Source organism: Gadus chalcogrammus, chromosome 15 (assembly GCF_026213295.1).
Source record: "Gadus chalcogrammus isolate NIFS_2021 chromosome 15, NIFS_Gcha_1.0, whole genome shotgun sequence".
Classification (NCBI taxonomy): domain Eukaryota; kingdom Metazoa; phylum Chordata; class Actinopteri; order Gadiformes; family Gadidae; genus Gadus; species Gadus chalcogrammus.
In genome coordinates, this window is record NC_079426.1 from 17,515,050 (window position 1) to 17,532,355 (window position 17,306).

General features: G+C 46.5%; 1 protein-coding gene across 3 annotated transcripts in view; it reads right to left on the bottom strand.

The window, feature by feature from the left end:
• The window catches only part of chrm3a (cholinergic receptor, muscarinic 3a), a 57,050-nt gene continuing 39,744 nt past the window's right edge, over nucleotides 1-17,306 (bottom strand). For all 3 annotated transcript variants that reach the window (XM_056608982.1, XM_056608983.1, XM_056608984.1), the window contains one exon: nucleotides 1-4,343. In XM_056608982.1, the coding sequence (XP_056464957.1) occupies nucleotides 2,252-4,343 (2,092 nt within the window). In that variant the 3' untranslated portion in view covers nucleotides 1-2,251. The remainder of the gene's footprint in view (nucleotides 4,344-17,306) is intronic.

A 17,306-nucleotide genomic window follows, 5' to 3' on the forward strand; every position in this document is an offset into this window, starting at 1 on the left:
TGTGAGTGCTGTGTGTGGAGGCATACAACGTGATACATAGGAGATGGTAATTGATAAATACAATGGATTATTTCACTCTAATTGGGGTATAAAACAGTGATGACATCATGTAAGACAAGGATGGATATGTTTTTATATTTTGTCAATAAATCACATGTTTATTGACTCATATTAACTGCATACTTGAAATGTAACAAATACAAAAAAAGTTTTTTCGGTGTTCATTAATTTAGGTAGTTTACATGGCCAATGTTTAAAAGAACAAAACTCGAATATTGATGAAGAATGCATAACACTTTAGTACATTGCATGGGGAAACAGCTAAAATATCCATACATTTATAGACACTTATCATTATTTCTTATCATTTCAATGCACACTCCTTCTTGCTCTCAGTACCTACAAAGTCCACAATGATACATTACCATCCAACTGCAGCCCTTCCTCTGTATCCTAATTCCTACAATCCTGTATTGTTTTTCTATACCACACCTGTGTACAATATGAATAGATTGGAAAAATAAAAACATGCTGCTAAAGGTAAAAAGAAAAATGAAAACTAAAAAATTATAGTCAAAATCAAACTTTTATTTAAATGTTGTGTGGTAAAATAAAGTAGAGCAGTTACGTTAATTGGCAACTTTACGTTTACCTTGTGACTGCTGTTAGCCCCATTCATAAGCAAATAAACAAAAGCCAGGCAATACAAACTCAAAGAGAAATGGGAAATCAGTTCATTGGCAATACATCTTAATTAATATATTTGAGAAGAAAAGACCCCAAGTCACATGAAGTAGTGGTTATATAATTGTAATAAATTCTATCTATAATTAAATAATCATAGCTTCCAAAGATAACCTGGACATATCACACATCGCGTGATATCAGTAACATCTCAATATTTATTTATAATGCCAAGTAGATTGAATCTTCAAATAAAAAAATACATTCTGTCCATAAGGAATTTATGAGGTGTGTAATTTAATAATCTGGAAATTTGGAAGTCTGTTGTGCCTTTTTTGGTTTGCAGATTCACTAGTCTCTGCATGGTTTTCACACGCCACTAGATGTCGCTATTGCTCTACCTACTAAAGAGGGGACGGATGTATTTTTTTTATTTATACTGGGATTTTTTGAACAATCGATAAATAAATCATGTTGCCATAAAATTATCTATTTGCTTGTACAACCATTGTGTCACAATATCTTAATGTACACACACAGCATATCACCACCATCATTGTATAAGTTTTACTTTAAAAACATAAAAACCCCAACCACATGAAACAAAAATGAGCTACTTGATGCACATATTATTGTCTCCACCAAGTCAATCACGACACTCACATTAAACAGCACAGAAGCGTCTCTTTGACTGTGGTGCCACACAACATATTCACTATTCTGTCAGCAGAACACTGGCTCGAAAAAACTAGATCCAAAGATTGATTACACAAAAATAACAGATCTCTTGTCAACTCGGAAATAAAAACACAGTTTCATAACCATTGGTATTCCATAAAGCACAAGAAAAACTATATTAAGGTAGAAAGGCAATGTACAGAACAGAGTTGAATAAAAACATCCACCAACCACATTTGAAAGTCAAATGTACAATGGAATAACTATCGACCATGAATCCTCCTTTTGCCATAAATGACATCTGATAAACGTTTAGCTCCAAAGACTCTGCCCTTCATAGATCTATTGTGATAACTACTATAGAGAAAATGGTAAAAATGTGTCTCCCTTTTCTCAAAAAGGTATAATTTCCCTAGGTTTCAATTGCACTTCAATATTTCTTCTGCGATGCATCTAAAAGCCCTTTTTCATCATTTTCAATTCAGTCCATTCTGTCAAGCTGCACTTGTGTAGAATTGTAAGAGCCTCCCCTCCCCCCCACACACACACAAACAAACAAACGCATACACCACACTCAACCCTCCATCTGTGGAACTCACCTTTAATAAAAAAACCCACTAAGCACATCCCAGCATGAACATTCAGCTGCATACGTCAACGTCCCTGGGCCCCACAAATGGGGCTTTTACTCTGAAAAGAGCAGTCCTGGGTGAACCACAGGGGGAGGCTCCTGCGGAGAAACCGTTAGCGGCAAAGCTGCACAGAAAACAAACAATAACCACATCACGCCTTTTTTTTGTTTTTGTTTTCTTCGAGCTTCCTCTCCCATTGGTCCGTGGCCCATTATCACCTACATTCAACCAAACACTGAGGCTCCAACGGCCCCCTCCTACGTGGAGTCCCGTGGGATCTTCCTGTGGAACACCACCGACTGTCTCTGCTGGAACTGCTGCTTCCTGCGCTTCTTCTTGTCCCAGCGGCAGAGCAGGATCATCTTGAAGGTGGTGCGGAAGGTCTTGTTGCACAGCGCGTAGCACATGGGGTTGACCGTGCTGTTGACGTAGCAAAGCCAGTAGCCCACCGCCCACAGCTTCGGCGGGATGCAGTTGTTGCAGAAGGCGTTCACCAGAACCATGATGTTGTACGGCGTCCACGTGATGATGAAGGCGAAGAGGATGGCGCTGAGCGTCTGCGCCGCCTTCTTCTCCTTCACCAGGGACATGCGCTTGCGCTTGGTGATCTGAGTCCGGGCGCGGGAGGCAAAGCGCTTGGCCAGAGCCGCCTCCTTGAAGGTGATGGGCGCCGAGGGGGACTTCATGAGGGCGGTGCCGGCGGAGGAGTCGGCGGTGCCGTCGATGGACGCCGTTGGGTGACCGGCGAAGGAACTCGCTTTGGCGGTGGTTTGGACAGAAGGCATAGACTGCGGCCTGTGCGAGGGGAAACAGGGGGTGAAGCTGTTGTTGGCTCCGGCCGGGGTGGTGGCGGCCGTGGAGTTGGCGGTGGTGTTTGCGGTGGTGGTGGTGGTGGTGGTAGTGGTGCTGGCGGAGCCGGGCGAGACGCCGCCGTCCCGGCCGGCCTCCCTGCCCCTCAGCGCGTCCTCCTCTGAGGCCTCGTCCAGGTCCTCGCACGAGGTCAGCTGGGAGTTGACGATGGCCTTCATCCCGGGGATGTTGAGCACGATGGAGAAGATGGCGTGGCCCTTGGGGATCATCTCCCTGCCGCTGCAGTCCTCGTCGTCCGAGGAGCCCGAGTGCTCCGCGGACACCGCCGCCTCGTTGTTGTTCCAGCTGTCGCTGCTGCTCTGATCCGGGTCGCCCTCCCCCGCCCGGGTGCTGCCGGGCCTTCCCGGTCGTACCCCGGACGACCAGCAGTTCAAGCAGCCGATCAGAGCGCGGCAGCAGCTCTTCTTCTGGGACGAGCGGGTCAGCTCGTAGCTGCTGCAGCTTCTGGAGCTCCCCGTCTGGTGCTGGATGAAGCGGGACCTCCTTTCCCTGCCGCTGCTCCGGGACACAGCACCCCCACCACCACCACTGGCGGCAGCACCCCCTCCACCCCCTCCTCCTCCTCCTCCTCCTCCTCCCGACTGTCCTCGAGTCCCGGAGCCCATGAGCCCGGCCAGCTCTCGGGAGCGGTTCTGGGTCTCCAGGTAAATCCTCCAGTACAGCACGCTCATGATGGTCACCGGCAGGTAAAAGGCAGCCACTGCCGTGCAGAAGGTGATAATGGGCTCAGAGAAGAACTGAATGTAGCACTCGTTGGACGGAACCGTCCGCTCCCCGACAAAGTACTGCCAGAGCAGGATGGCGGGCGCCCAGAGCACCAGCGACACGAACCAGGCCAGGACGATCATCAGCACGGCCCGCTTGGTGGTGCGCTTGGCCCGGTAGGTCAGCGGCCGTGTGACGGAGAAGTAGCGGTCGAAGCTGATGACCAGCAGGTTCATGACCGAGGCGTTGCTGGCCACGTAGTCGATGGCCAGCCACAGGTCGCAGGCCCAATTCCCCATGGACCACTTGCCCATGACCAGGTACGCAGTGTACAGGTTCATGGAGATGACCCCGATGATGAGGTCGGCCACCGCCAGGCTGAGCAGGAAGTAGTTGTTGACCGTCTTCAGCTGGCGGTTGACCTTGAAGGACAGCACCACCAGGACGTTGCCGATGATGGTGATGAGCGACAGCAGGCTGGTGAGCAGCACGATGAACATCACCTGCCACACCGGGTAGGCCAGGAACGGCTCGTAGCCGGGCGAGGCCGTCCCGTTGGGGTCGTCCGAGCTGAGGTTGAAGAGATCCCCGCGGAATGAGGCGTTGTCATCCAGGGCGGTCAGGGGAAGCAGAGGCCAGGGGTCTCCGCTTTCTCCTCTTTGGTGCAAAGCATTGGATTCTGGGTAGGCACCTCCGCCAGGGTGAGACGTGATGAGAGTCAGGAAAATGCCAGGGTCTGTGCTGTTGGAGCTCATCGTTAGGTCCTGGCATATTCTGGGGAGAGAGAGAGACAGAGGTGGTGAGGCGGAGAGAGAGATGGTGAGAGAGAGATAACCAGAGATTATAAGAGAGAGAGGGTAACGGAGAAAAAGAGCAACAAGGAGAAAAATTAACTGAATAAACGAGTCACAATGTAATCTTACAGTTGAACTGTTTCAACTAATCACATAACCCATTCGTTTGGCGAATTTGGATTTTTTTCTTTCATTCCCTTCTAACACTAAACCATTATGGGATGAACTACCCGGCAGGAACAAATGAGAAAATGTAGCAGAATATCAACTATTGAAACAGCTTGACTAAAACAGAAAAGATCAGGAACTTGTAACTTTAAATCATACACTCGTCTGTAATACTAAAAGTTGATGTGCTCCTGATTATTCCACCATCAAAGGAATGACTTTTGTGGATGTTGTACATGTAGTGCAGTTTACTCACATCCATTCAAACACCAGTGACAAGGTTTTGAATTTTTTTTTATAATGTGGGGATGCCATTGCTTTCTTCCACCGAGTGTTTAATAGCAGCTCCCTGACTGTGCACACGTGCGTCTGTCTATTATTTCTGTTATGTTCCCGAATTCCAATCTGCTATCATCTGTTTCACTATCACTGTCTCCTCCGCTTTGCTCCTTGGTTATAAATGAAAGCCAATAATGATCCACAAGTTTGAATTTGCTGTTTTAAGACTGAAGATTGGCTTGAATCGGGACAGTAGCAGAGGATTTAATTCCCGCTTTGAATTTAATGATCACCATCCATAGTTTGCATGTAAAGATAGCTAACGTTAAGCATTTTAGTGCATTCTTTTTTTAAGCATTTTGCTTTGTTGTTTTTAAATAAAAGTAATACAATGCACGCGTCTGAATCCTGATTCCTAATGACTAGGAACATGAGTAGCTTATTAGGGCTTTTATGCTGTCAACACACAGGGAGGGAGAGAGAGGAAGACAGAGAGAGAGAGGTGACTAATAGAGGACGGTAGAAGAGGAGCTTGTGATCAGAGGGCATATGTAGACTGAAGATGATGGCTAGCTAATTGCAAGGAGGAAACAATCTTGTTCTCTAATTCTAGCCTGTCCAAAAAGCTCTCGCTTCATTCAGAATGCAAATTCGCTCTTGAATAATGGTAATCGTTTCGTTTTTATTGAGTCGAAAGTTCACTAGATGAGAAACAGGTCCAAGGAGAACTATTATTTGAAGTCATCTGGTATTTCAAATACCTAACATAACCAGGAGGATATATAGGTCGGTGATAAACAAAAGCAGTTATATCTGAAAGAATTCTGAAAGCAAATATGTTCATGGAAATTTGGAGCATGAACACCAAGCGTTAAAAGTGTGTTCAACGAAATTGCATAACTTTGTATTCGTCAAATATCAGGTCCCAATTGTAAACACAGCATTACATAAATTATAAGATTAAAAACAATACATTTTCAAAAATTTCATACAAACAGATTAGGACGCAAACAAATGCAGAACATAAAAGTTAATTATTTGGAACGACTAAAAAAGGGAAGGCCTGGAGATTCCTCGAATGGAACGGATGGTTGTTAGTTTGATTCCCAGGGCTCGCACTCACATGAGCAGGTGGGCGCCTTGTGTTGGTTGAATCCCATACGATGCAGCCTAAACTAAATGACAATGTGCTTGACACCCCTAGCTAATTAGCAACAGTTTTGCATGGGTTTGAGGGCCTAAGTGCAGCCTAACGACAGCAGGAGTCTCCGCGAGGAGCCTATCCCTTAAGGAGCGAGGGAACAGCCACCATCTGTATTCATGGTTCATTTATACCATCTGCAGTTATAACCGATACAACCTCAATTTCAGGATAACTCATCCCTCCCAAAGTATTGCTAACATGATTGCCTGCTGCACCCTCCTCGTCTTAATGCATGATGATGGTTTCACACCAAAATAATGTGTTAATGTGTGTTTTATTGTTAGATAATAAAAATGTAACACCAGCACGCACACACACACACACACACACACAGTTTCAGACCTCCCACAGTGCAGTTAAAGTGCCCGAGTGGCCCCCAGCCACTGAGTCATCTCTGACAGAGAGAAAGAGAGTGACATAGAGAGAGGGAGAGAGTGAGAGAGTGATACATAAAGAGAAAGGGAGATTAAGAGATGTTCCTACTGTAAGGTGGTATAAGGAGTGCATCAGAGACCCCGGACACGCACACACACAAACTAGTAATGCACACAATGCTCTTTTTGCACGTACTCAAAGAGCATGAAAAGGAGGCATATGCCGTCACAGAGAATTCTCACACACGACACACGTAAATGCACACACACACACACACACACACACACACACACACACACACACACACACACACACACACACACACACACACACACGCCTTGTTCCATTTTATAACCAAACTCAATAGCAAAATGGACACCAAGAAAACTACAAGAAGACAAATGCAAACACAAAGTGAAAGCAGATCAGAATAATGGCTTGGCGCGAGCCAAAACCATAGAACTCAGTGATAAACAACATTCTTAACATCCCCCCCCCTCCACTACAGTAAACACTCTCTCCGTTTCAGCACGTCGTGAGGCACATTCCACTGCAGCGGTAACGGGACACGCACGGCCGGTAAAGCGCTCAGCGTTGGAAGGTGTCTGTGTGAAGCCGTCCACAAGGCCCTGGGTGGGAAGTTATGAAGGGAGGGTGGTGTGGGTGTATAATGGATCTGTTTTTGTTTGTTTGCGTGTCTGTAAATGATTTGTGTGTGTGTGTGTGTGTGTGTGTGTGTGTGTGTGTGTGGTTGTGTGTTTGTCTGTGTTTACGTGTGCGTGCATCTGTGTGTTTAAAGATTTTATCGGGTTTGTTTGTACCCATTTTCATTAACAATGGCTTGAGGACAGATATTGGGAGTACAACGGAGGGAAAGGCCTACGCGTGGTTATTCCTGTGAAATGAATGAATCAAAGTTGGAGAAGATAACAGCCTAGGGTGCAATACAAAAAATTCTCTGTGTCATGGGTGGTCTGCATAATTCTTTGATGAGTGGTTACATTCACATCATCATCATCTCACCATCTCTTTCTCTCGCTCTCTCTCTCTCTCCCTCCCTATCCCTTTCGCCCTCTCCCTCTCTCTCTAGCTCTCTCAAAGCCCCTCTGGACCTTGGGGTCTCCATCTAAGACCCCAGCATTTAATGTACGACAGAATGTTTTCGGATCAGACTTGTTCAACCGACATTTAGAGAATCCCTTTTGTCCCAGCAGGCGATGAACATTGCCTCCATCTAGATCTCCATCAAAATGAATGCATGACTAATGCTGGCCAAAACTAGTGGATCACAAGATTAAGAACAAGCTGCAGAAGGGTAAACACCATAACTCTCGCTTTCACACTAACTTGGCAATTAGTAGAAAAACGAAAACAATCAATAACTCAGAGGTTATTTATTTTGGATGTTTGTCGGATGCTGCATATGTGGTCCATCTTCGATCGCCACCTCTTTCAAAACATCAATAAATTGCAGCATTGATAAGTAAAATACATAGTGCTTTCCAAACCTGTATGTAAACAGTCTCTGAGAGTGGTGCTAATGCTAGCTCTACTGTTTGTAGTGCTTGTTTAATGATGATGCTGGTTGTTCCATTCCAACACTGCTCTACCCACATCGCCTCTGCAGATTTCACACTAATGGCTGTTTGGGAAACCATCCACCAGATCTGCCAACTCCCTGCTGTCCCCTTAACAATGAATTCAAGTCTTTATTCTGTTTACTGTCCATGCATATCTCAGAACTTGTATATACGGATCCACCACACACTTAAACCTTCAAGTCCTACAGATAGGCTAAAGAATAACACTGCAACACTGTGTAGGATTTTTTATAAATTATTTATTTATTTATTAAATATATTGTGATAGATGATACATTTAGTGCCTATGCTGGATCGTGACGTTATGGATTCCAAGGTGAAATGGGATCTGGTGAGGAGTTACACAGCACAGCGGAAACCTGTGTAGTTATTGATCCCACCCTATTGGGTTTCCTGAGCTGCTTGGAAGGAGACACCCCGAGCAGACCGGTTTCTTCCCCTCAGGTTTATCCTTTCATGGAACCACAACCACAGATGATAGGGGCTTTTCCCGAGAGGACAAAAGATCAATTCAACGTAAGTGAAAGGAGTACAAGGCCATTTTTAGGCGGGAATTGATCTCTCTATCGTGATTGCAAAGAGAGTTCTGAGAATTCTTGTTTGTAATGCATGCAGTATCGCTGATGTCATGACTCCCAGAACATTATTACGGATATACGCACTGCGCAATTGTTGTATTATGCAATTGCGGACAGGGTTTTAGATGTATGTGTAGCAGCGATGAGATCCAGTTCTCATTTTCAAAAAAACGAGCAACTATTGAACAAACAAAAAGGAATTGCATTAAATATTGTAAGAAAACATAGAAACTAATTGAAGATTTAAATACACACAAAGTGGAACAAAAAAAAAACGAACACAGAGGGAAACCACCAACAGCCGCACACACACACACACACACACACACACACACACACACACACACACACACACACACACACACACACACACACACACACACACACACACACACACACACACACACACACACACACACACACCGACCTCTTCGGTGGGTGTCTGACAGGCCCTATAACAAGCCTGCTGGGACTCAGGAGACTGTACTTAAGACTCCGAGCACATAGCGTGTGTGTATTTGTGTGTGTATTTGTGTGTGTGTGTGTGTGTGTGTGTGTGTGTGTGTGTTCGGGGGGGGGGAGTGGGGTTCAAGGGGACGAGAGACGGGAAATGGAGAGAAAAAAAATAGCGAGAGAGTGAGAGAGACAGATAGATACAAGGGGATGTCAAGCCAAGAGATTTTGGGGGAAGGCACTTTTGGATGACAGCAACATTGTGTGCTCCAAATTCGCCTAAATCTCCTCCTGGAAGAGTTCCAAGGCATACCTTGTCTCGGGGCCTAAAACAAAAGCCTGAGTTACTGTTATGGAAATCACCGCTGGATTTTTTATGGTGGACGTCAGTGTGGCACGCAGACAGGCCCACATAGACCGTACTTTAAATTCACTGCGGTGACAGCTCCGTCCTAACAACTCTCCCTACGCCGGGCCGCAGAAATACCACCAGCACCCGTTGTTGACACGTTCCCGGGGCCTTCTGCGTGTGAGGCATGCACCAGGCCTGACCCCCCATGTCTCCCCCCCCCCCCCCCCTCCCCCTCCCTCACTGCGAGGAACCCCACCCCCAACCGGCAGGTCCTATACACAGATCCATTCAAGCAATAGCCTATTGCAATCAATCCATAAAAGGACCGGTGGCCACAAGCGCCGATTGAACACACACACAGGAGAGAGAGAGAGAGAGAGAGAGAGAGAGAGAGAGAGAGAGAGAGAGAGAGAGAGAGAGAGAGAGAGAGAAAGGAAGATAGGTGAGAGAGAGAGAGAGAGAGAGAGAGAGAGAGAGAGAGAGAGAGCGAAAGCAAGATAGGAGAGAGAGAGAGAGAGAGAGAGAGAGAGAGAGAGAGAGAGAGAGAGAGAGTGAGAGAACACTAAAGTAAACAATCTAGCAATTGGGAAGGGGTGGGATCAGTGTTAAAAGTTTGAGACGGAGGCGTAGGGATTGCGAGAATGGAAGTGTGTGTGTGTGTGGGGGGGGGGGGGGGGGCTTGTTAAGGATGAGGAATTCCATGTCCTCCTGCTTCTTGGTTTGGGGAATGCCAGTCATTCAAGGATGGGGATCGCTTTTGTTTATGTGAGAGGAGCGGTACGAAGGCGGGTTTCTGTTACAGGCTGAGAGGACAGAGGCCCGTCCCGCTGTCAGGTGACACAGAGCATGCCTGGCCCTATTACGCAATGAGCTCCTGCAGCAGGGACACGTATACACACATGATCACACACACACACACACACACACACACACACTTACATCGCAACATTCGCGCACACAGACACACATACCGAAGTTCCCCTTCGCACCTGAATTTGACAGACAAACACACGCTTGCATGCATAAACCCACACACACACATACACACGCACACAGATCACATCATTTCAAGTCTGTCCCTGGATATTCCATTCGCTGGATATCTCATTCATTAAAATACCCCGCCCACCCCACCATCTGTGCCCCGCTGACACCCCCTTCTCCCTCTCTCCCCCCTCTCAGTGGAGTATATTCGATTTCCTCTAATGCCATCAACCCAGGTGACATGACAGCCCCCACGTAGGCCCAGACGCCCAGAATAACTCCAGACTTGATTACCGCGATTCTCTGGAGGAGCTCATTGCGTTCTGCCTCTCTCTCTCTCTCTCTCTCTCTCTGTCTGTGTGCACGGCTATGGCACGCTCACCTCCTCTCTCAGGTCCGCCTGCAAACGGGCCTGGAACCATAAGCATGTGTGTGGAGGCACACACCACCCTGGCGCCACCGCAGACAGCTGTGAATGGGTGCCACCCCTCTGCTTACCTGCCTGCACCAACACTCCCTTCCTCCACCGCCTCCTCCACCTCCTCCTCCACCTCCACCTCCTCCACCATCCCCTGCTGTCCTCCCCCATCCCTCTCTCATGGACGTGTGTATACACACACACACACACACACACACACACACACACACACACACACACACACACACACACACACACACACACACACACACACACACACACACACACACACAGAAACAGAAGGGAAATATGTGGTAGGTTTCCCAGTTCAATCAAATATATCATGAGATAAAGGGCATTTCTGTGGACAAACATCATTTTTTAATAAGACAGTTTTCCTGCTTACTTCACTGCAACAAGTGGCCGAGCTTCTTCTGAGTGTACGTTATGTTGCATATCAGTTATCATAGCACAGAGTACAATGACTTTGATTACACCGTGTATTCCCGCAGGAGAAAGTCTGCCTCGGTCCGAGCACGAGGCCACACCAATAGTCCTGGTTTGTGTTCATCTCCATTCTCCGTGATTAATGTTTAATGACGTTGGAAGAGCCGGGATCCAACCCTTCCCTGTTGACGCCCGCACGGCGACATTGTTTGTTCATTTCTGTTGCAATATTCACAAAGCGTGGCGACGTCTAGACCTCACGACCCACCGCCCATTACTTTATGCATTCCTGATGTCTTGAAATAAATGGGTAAAATAATGGGAAAAGGAAAAGAAAACTCAGGTACAATGGAAAAAAGTTACACCCTGCTATCATTAATATTATTTCCTTACACAATTTATGCCGAGCAATTTCCAGGAAATTGTAACATTTTTTTCTTCTCAATGCCTTCGGCCATAAAAATGGAATGGAATGAAAATGTGAGGAATAGTGATGGAGATATGCGACGTCAGCGCATTAAAACAAAGCCAAGGCGCACAACCACAGAAAAAAAGTTTCCCTGAAAGCCGGATGAATCACATCTAGTTTCTCTCTGCCGTCATTAAATAATAAACATTTATCCGGTCATGGCGCCATCCTCATCCACCCAACCAATGTCCCTGTTGGCGAAGTCGATCCCTAACCTTCGCCTAACCCCGGGCCCCGTGAGGCCTTGTAGCTGGAGTGACCGGTGCCAGCAGGCCCGTGGCGTGTGGTTTATGGCGCTATACGACTGTATACGACGCTATCTGTGCGCTCGCTAATGGCCCTTGGATTACCACAGTGCCAGACGGGGGATGGATCTGCCACGACACAGATTGCCCTCAGCTGTGTCGTTACCGGCATCGCAGACGTCAACACCCAAACACACCACCTGGGTGGGCGGAAACCAGAAGGAACCAGATCCTCAGTGAGCACTGGGTCTAATTGGAGCGCCAACCCGTGACAACAAAGTGACAGCGGATAAAAAGACGGGAATAATAATAAACGTTTGTTGTTTTTTTGTTCACACCGCGACGAGGCACCCCGCTGGGCGCTCCCCGGATACCAGCATAATGAGCGGGGAAACTCGTGAGCTGACTCCCCAAGCGGTGTAGCGGCGTGCGTTATAAAACCGCAGGCGGGCCCGCGGACTGCTCTTCTTCCGAACGCGGTGACTGATGATCGACTCGGCATAATGGCTCTCACGCAGACGGAGACATTATGAGAATAGTGAGTAATGGTCTCCTCGCGGGGGCCTCCGTCTCACTTAGCGCGATGGGATGCTTCTTTGACTCCTAATGCACCGAGAACACTTGTTATACAAGTGGGAGAGGCCCCCGCGAGACCAGACCCAGGGCGGGGCCGTGCAGGCACTTAGCATATGTCACGCTCGCGGATGGACTGTATACATTTGTATTGTTTTGGGTTTCTGTCTGGACAGGACTTTAGTACTTCACATGACGTTTTGTTTCGTCCCCCGTAGTAAATGCATTGTTTTAGTTTTTTACCCGGCAGTACAAGAACAACATCATGGACAATAAGATAATTACACTTCATTGTTGCTGCCGTCAGATAGCGCATTTGAGCTCCACTCTTTTTTTTTGAAGTCGCAACACACCTGCAGCACAATGCATTTCTAAAATCTCTGTTGATTGATGGGCAAATTATATTTAGCTACACTTCACTGTCGGATTTTGAGCGCACTATTCAAAAAAAATAAAACGCCTCTCCGGGAATCAAGGATAACAGTTTTCTGGGTAACTGCCCTAAAGCGTTGCTGTTTCATTGTTTTTTCCAAAAAGCTTCAGCATTTGCTCCCCTCAGAGTGTTATTTTGTGTGTGCCTTTTTGATTGAGATGGTTCCACAGACCTTAAACATATTTACAGTCTCCAGAGTGGTCCTATTAGTCATGGGTGGAGAATGGTGCACCAAGATAAACACAAGCCACCATTGGAAGTACCTCAATCATCCCCACAGACTGCGATATACACACACACGATCGTACGTACGTACGTCCTAGCCTTTGGTACCGCTGAAAAAGAGCTCTGATAACGGACAGCAGACAATGAGGTACGTAATCGCGGCCCAATTGACCCACCGTTTGCTGAAGGAAAATTAGAAAGGATAACAGGAACAAGAGAAAGCCAAAAGAGAGGGGAGACAAAACACTAAATGAATAAACAAGATGCATAAACAATGCATAAGCCTTTAAGTTACTCATGTTGTATTTTTATTTTTAAAAACAAAAGGGTGAGGTGAGGGGGCCAGGGTGAAATACAACTCGAGTCACTGTGTCATTCTCTCTCTCTCTCTCCTTCTATCCCAGGGTGACCTCCCCCACCTCGCCCGGGGGAATTAAAGTGCTCCGCTCCGAGTCCTCATCCATGACCGTAGCGTCTAGATGAGGCTGGCACCGTATGTGACACCCATTCCAATGGAGCACAGGGGTCCACCATATTTACTAGGAACCCTGTGGAAAGTGGCAACGCACACGCCCTTAAGTACGATTGCACACTTGTGCACACACACACAAACACACACACACACACACACACACACACACACACACACACACACACACACACACACACACACACACACACACACACACACACACACACACACAAACAGACGCACACGTATCATTGTACACACAAACACACGCACACACATACGCATGCACACGAACGCACACAATCACACATACATGCACACACACAGACAGACACAGAGACACACAAACCCCCACACACTTATCATCATACACACAGACAGGCAGGCAGGGACGCATGCACTGACATGCAAACACGCACACAAACACACAGACACACACGCCTATCATCATAATCCCTGAAGACGAGAGCGATTGACACGAAGGGCCACTGCTGCAAGGTGTTGGCGCTCCCATTGAGATATCAGGCAGATTAAAAACAGAACCAAAGCTGGATGTCAGTGAGGGCTGCACACAAATATTGAATGATGCTGGCGGTAAAGATCAACTTGATGACGCACAGCGAGCAAAATGGGGTCCATTGTGTGGAACCGTTCTTTCCCACAATACACACACTCACACATACACACACCTACACACACACACCCACACAAACATATTGGAAAAATGAACAGGGGCCAAGGTGCAATCAATCAAACAATGCGTCACAAATATGGGGACTAAAACAATATGCTTACTCTACCTTACACCTCAAATCCTGCTCAGAGGTGAGCTTACTTGCAGACTTATTCTCCACCTCTTTGCCTTATGTAACTTTCTGTGTTTCCTCTGGCGTACCCCAAAGAGAAACAACCTAAACATCTCACTCATACAGAGAGAGCAGGACGCGTGGGTCAAGTGAGAGTTAGCTGGAGCAGCTTCAGCAGACCTCCACCTTGTGGAGACTCACCCCAGGAGGACTTTTCTTCCACACATAGTTTGCCCAAACTTTAACAGGGTGATAAGAGGGGCAAAAAAAGAAGAAGAAGGAAAGACTTAAAATAAAAATAAGTAAGCAAAAGGGAGATTTGTTATTGCTTTCATGTTGGGACGCAAATGAATGTTCCGGTGCCTTTCATCAATAAAATATTTAGTGGTTAACACACAGAAGGCTTTAGCAACACCAGGGATGCGTAATGCTGTCAGCGCACTGCACGCATATGTACCTAGGATTTTGTAGTAAATCCCAATCCGGGTTGTGACAGTTACTAATGAACGTAGAGCTTTCCTCCTTGTTTGTCAAGTCATTTAGCTACCGTTTCTTAATTCACCCGTTTGCCAAGGGCAGAACTGTCTCCAGGCTGAGTAAACTGTTACCGCCGGGACTATAAAAGACACATTTAATACATCTAAGGCCATTCACCATGATAGAGGAGGACTCCCAAAGCAAAAGCTAATTAAATACAAAACACGATTATTGCTTTGTAGTTTCTGAAATACACACTTAGAGTTTGGCGCATCAAGACTTCAAATACCTCAAACAGCCTACCTAATGTTTTCTCTTTGGAAATGCTGTTGGGCAAAACGGGCTTACTTTTGAGAAAACACATTTCTATCGCAGCCCTTTGATGTTTCAATGTAGACTTGGGTAAAGCTTTTCTTTAAATCACCAAGAGAGTTTCTAGAACATTCCTGGGCCGGCATCCCTGTTCCCCTTGTTCTCCAAAGGAAAGGGCTAGGGACCACCCTTTTCTACTTCAATTATCAGTCAATAAAGAGGCTGAGGGAAACGTCCCATCGTTTGTGGATAAATCCCATGCAGTCTTCTGCAATCGGCCCACAGACAAGACAAGGAGGGGAGTCAATGAACACACACAGAACAAACATGAGGATTGGGTTTCCACCGAGCAAGTGTTCTGCTTTACTTTTCTCATCTAATTTCCTGGTGAGTCCGAGTGGAAGGTAATTAATTGAGATTGCATCTGCGCTGCTCCTGTTGAAAGCGCAGCAGAAAGATTTACAGGTACAGGTAGCAGTTGTTCAAACAACAAGGCGACAGAGGAGAAACCAATCTGTTTGACAAATCAGCTTCTCATTAGGTTGAGCTTGGGGTATATTGCATATTATACTACAGCGACAAGATCGTATAAATGCTGCGTTCATAAACAATAATGTTTTTATCAGATACGATGACTTGCTTTGTTTGGTTCAGGCTTCCATCATGAAGGTGTGTAGTGATGTGTATGTATTTGGCAAACTCAGACATTTCATTCAGTAAGTTCCTCTATCACGAGCGGTAGGTTATCGCCGCCAAACAAGGAATCAAAAAATAGCATTTCCCATTGTCCTCAAATCCACAAGCAACAACAACCGCAACGACGACCGTCCAACAAGTGATATTTCTCCCATTGTGTTTAAAGTTTAACGAGCAAACTCTCACCACCGGATGCAGAGTGATGAAGAAGAGTGCGAGGTTGCCCCAGAGAAAACATCAAAATGTAATAAATGTGAATGGGACACAGAGCGTGAGATGAGGTGATGGACAGCGCCGCGGCCTGCAGCTGAATCACAGGTCGGATCAGAGCCGCGCACCGGGCCGTCGCCTGATCAAGGAAACCAAATCGAGTCTCACACCTATGTCAGATGACGTCCCCTCCAGCGGGGGGGGGCATCTAGAATAACCCAGCCCAAAGCCAGCGATACAGAGATACTGGCATGTGGAGGAATATCTGGAGATTTCTTTGTCTCTTTTTACATTTTTTGGATGAATGGGAAGAGGAAGTGGGAAGGAAGGGAGGGGAATGTCCTCATGGAACCAACAGCAGGCTTGCTTTACTATTTAAGACGGTCTTTACTTTTTAAAAGGCTTCCTGTCTCGTTTAATGCCTGGGTTCCTGTCTATATTTAGGGATGCAGATAAATTATTTAAAAAGCCAACTTCCTTTATCAATTCATCCTAACACCAGCCTCCGGGAGAGACGGGCATAGGAGCTAAGAAGCTAGCTACAGAGGCAGCGACGATATTGGATGTGACTCAAACACATTGGGGCACAGGACAGAACCAGCCTGATGAAATAAAAAATGCAGCCTGGATTGCAAGCTAGAGCAGGATTATATAAAGTGGTATTACCTTTATTTAACCTAACCCTCCAGACATCGCTGGCAGCACATATTGACTATAATAACTTTGCCACAGATTCAATTGTAGATTCATCTTTTGACGGGTATGTCTTTGATGTTTTGGCAAGTAAGACTGTCATTATGGCACTATGGGCGTAGTTAACAGGCTGGGTGGTGCCTGCACTACGGGTACACTGAACATGAGACAGAGGTTTTGACAGTTCCCTCCCTGGTATGTTTCTGACAAGCTGTCTTCCAGAGCAATTCTATGGGCTCGGCAGCTAAATGATGAGCAATTATTGGTATGAATAATTTGCAAATATGTACGGGTATGCAGGAAAGAAAGTGTGCTTGCCTGGGCTTTGGAAGCTAATTGTGGGCCACTGTTCCTTCATACACAATGGAGGCACTTGAAAGAGCTGACAGTATGTGATATCAAGCCACTGACACGGTGTGATACTGGCTCTCACTGGCTCCATTGTGCACCTGAGTTCCTCCGCCGCGTTTCAT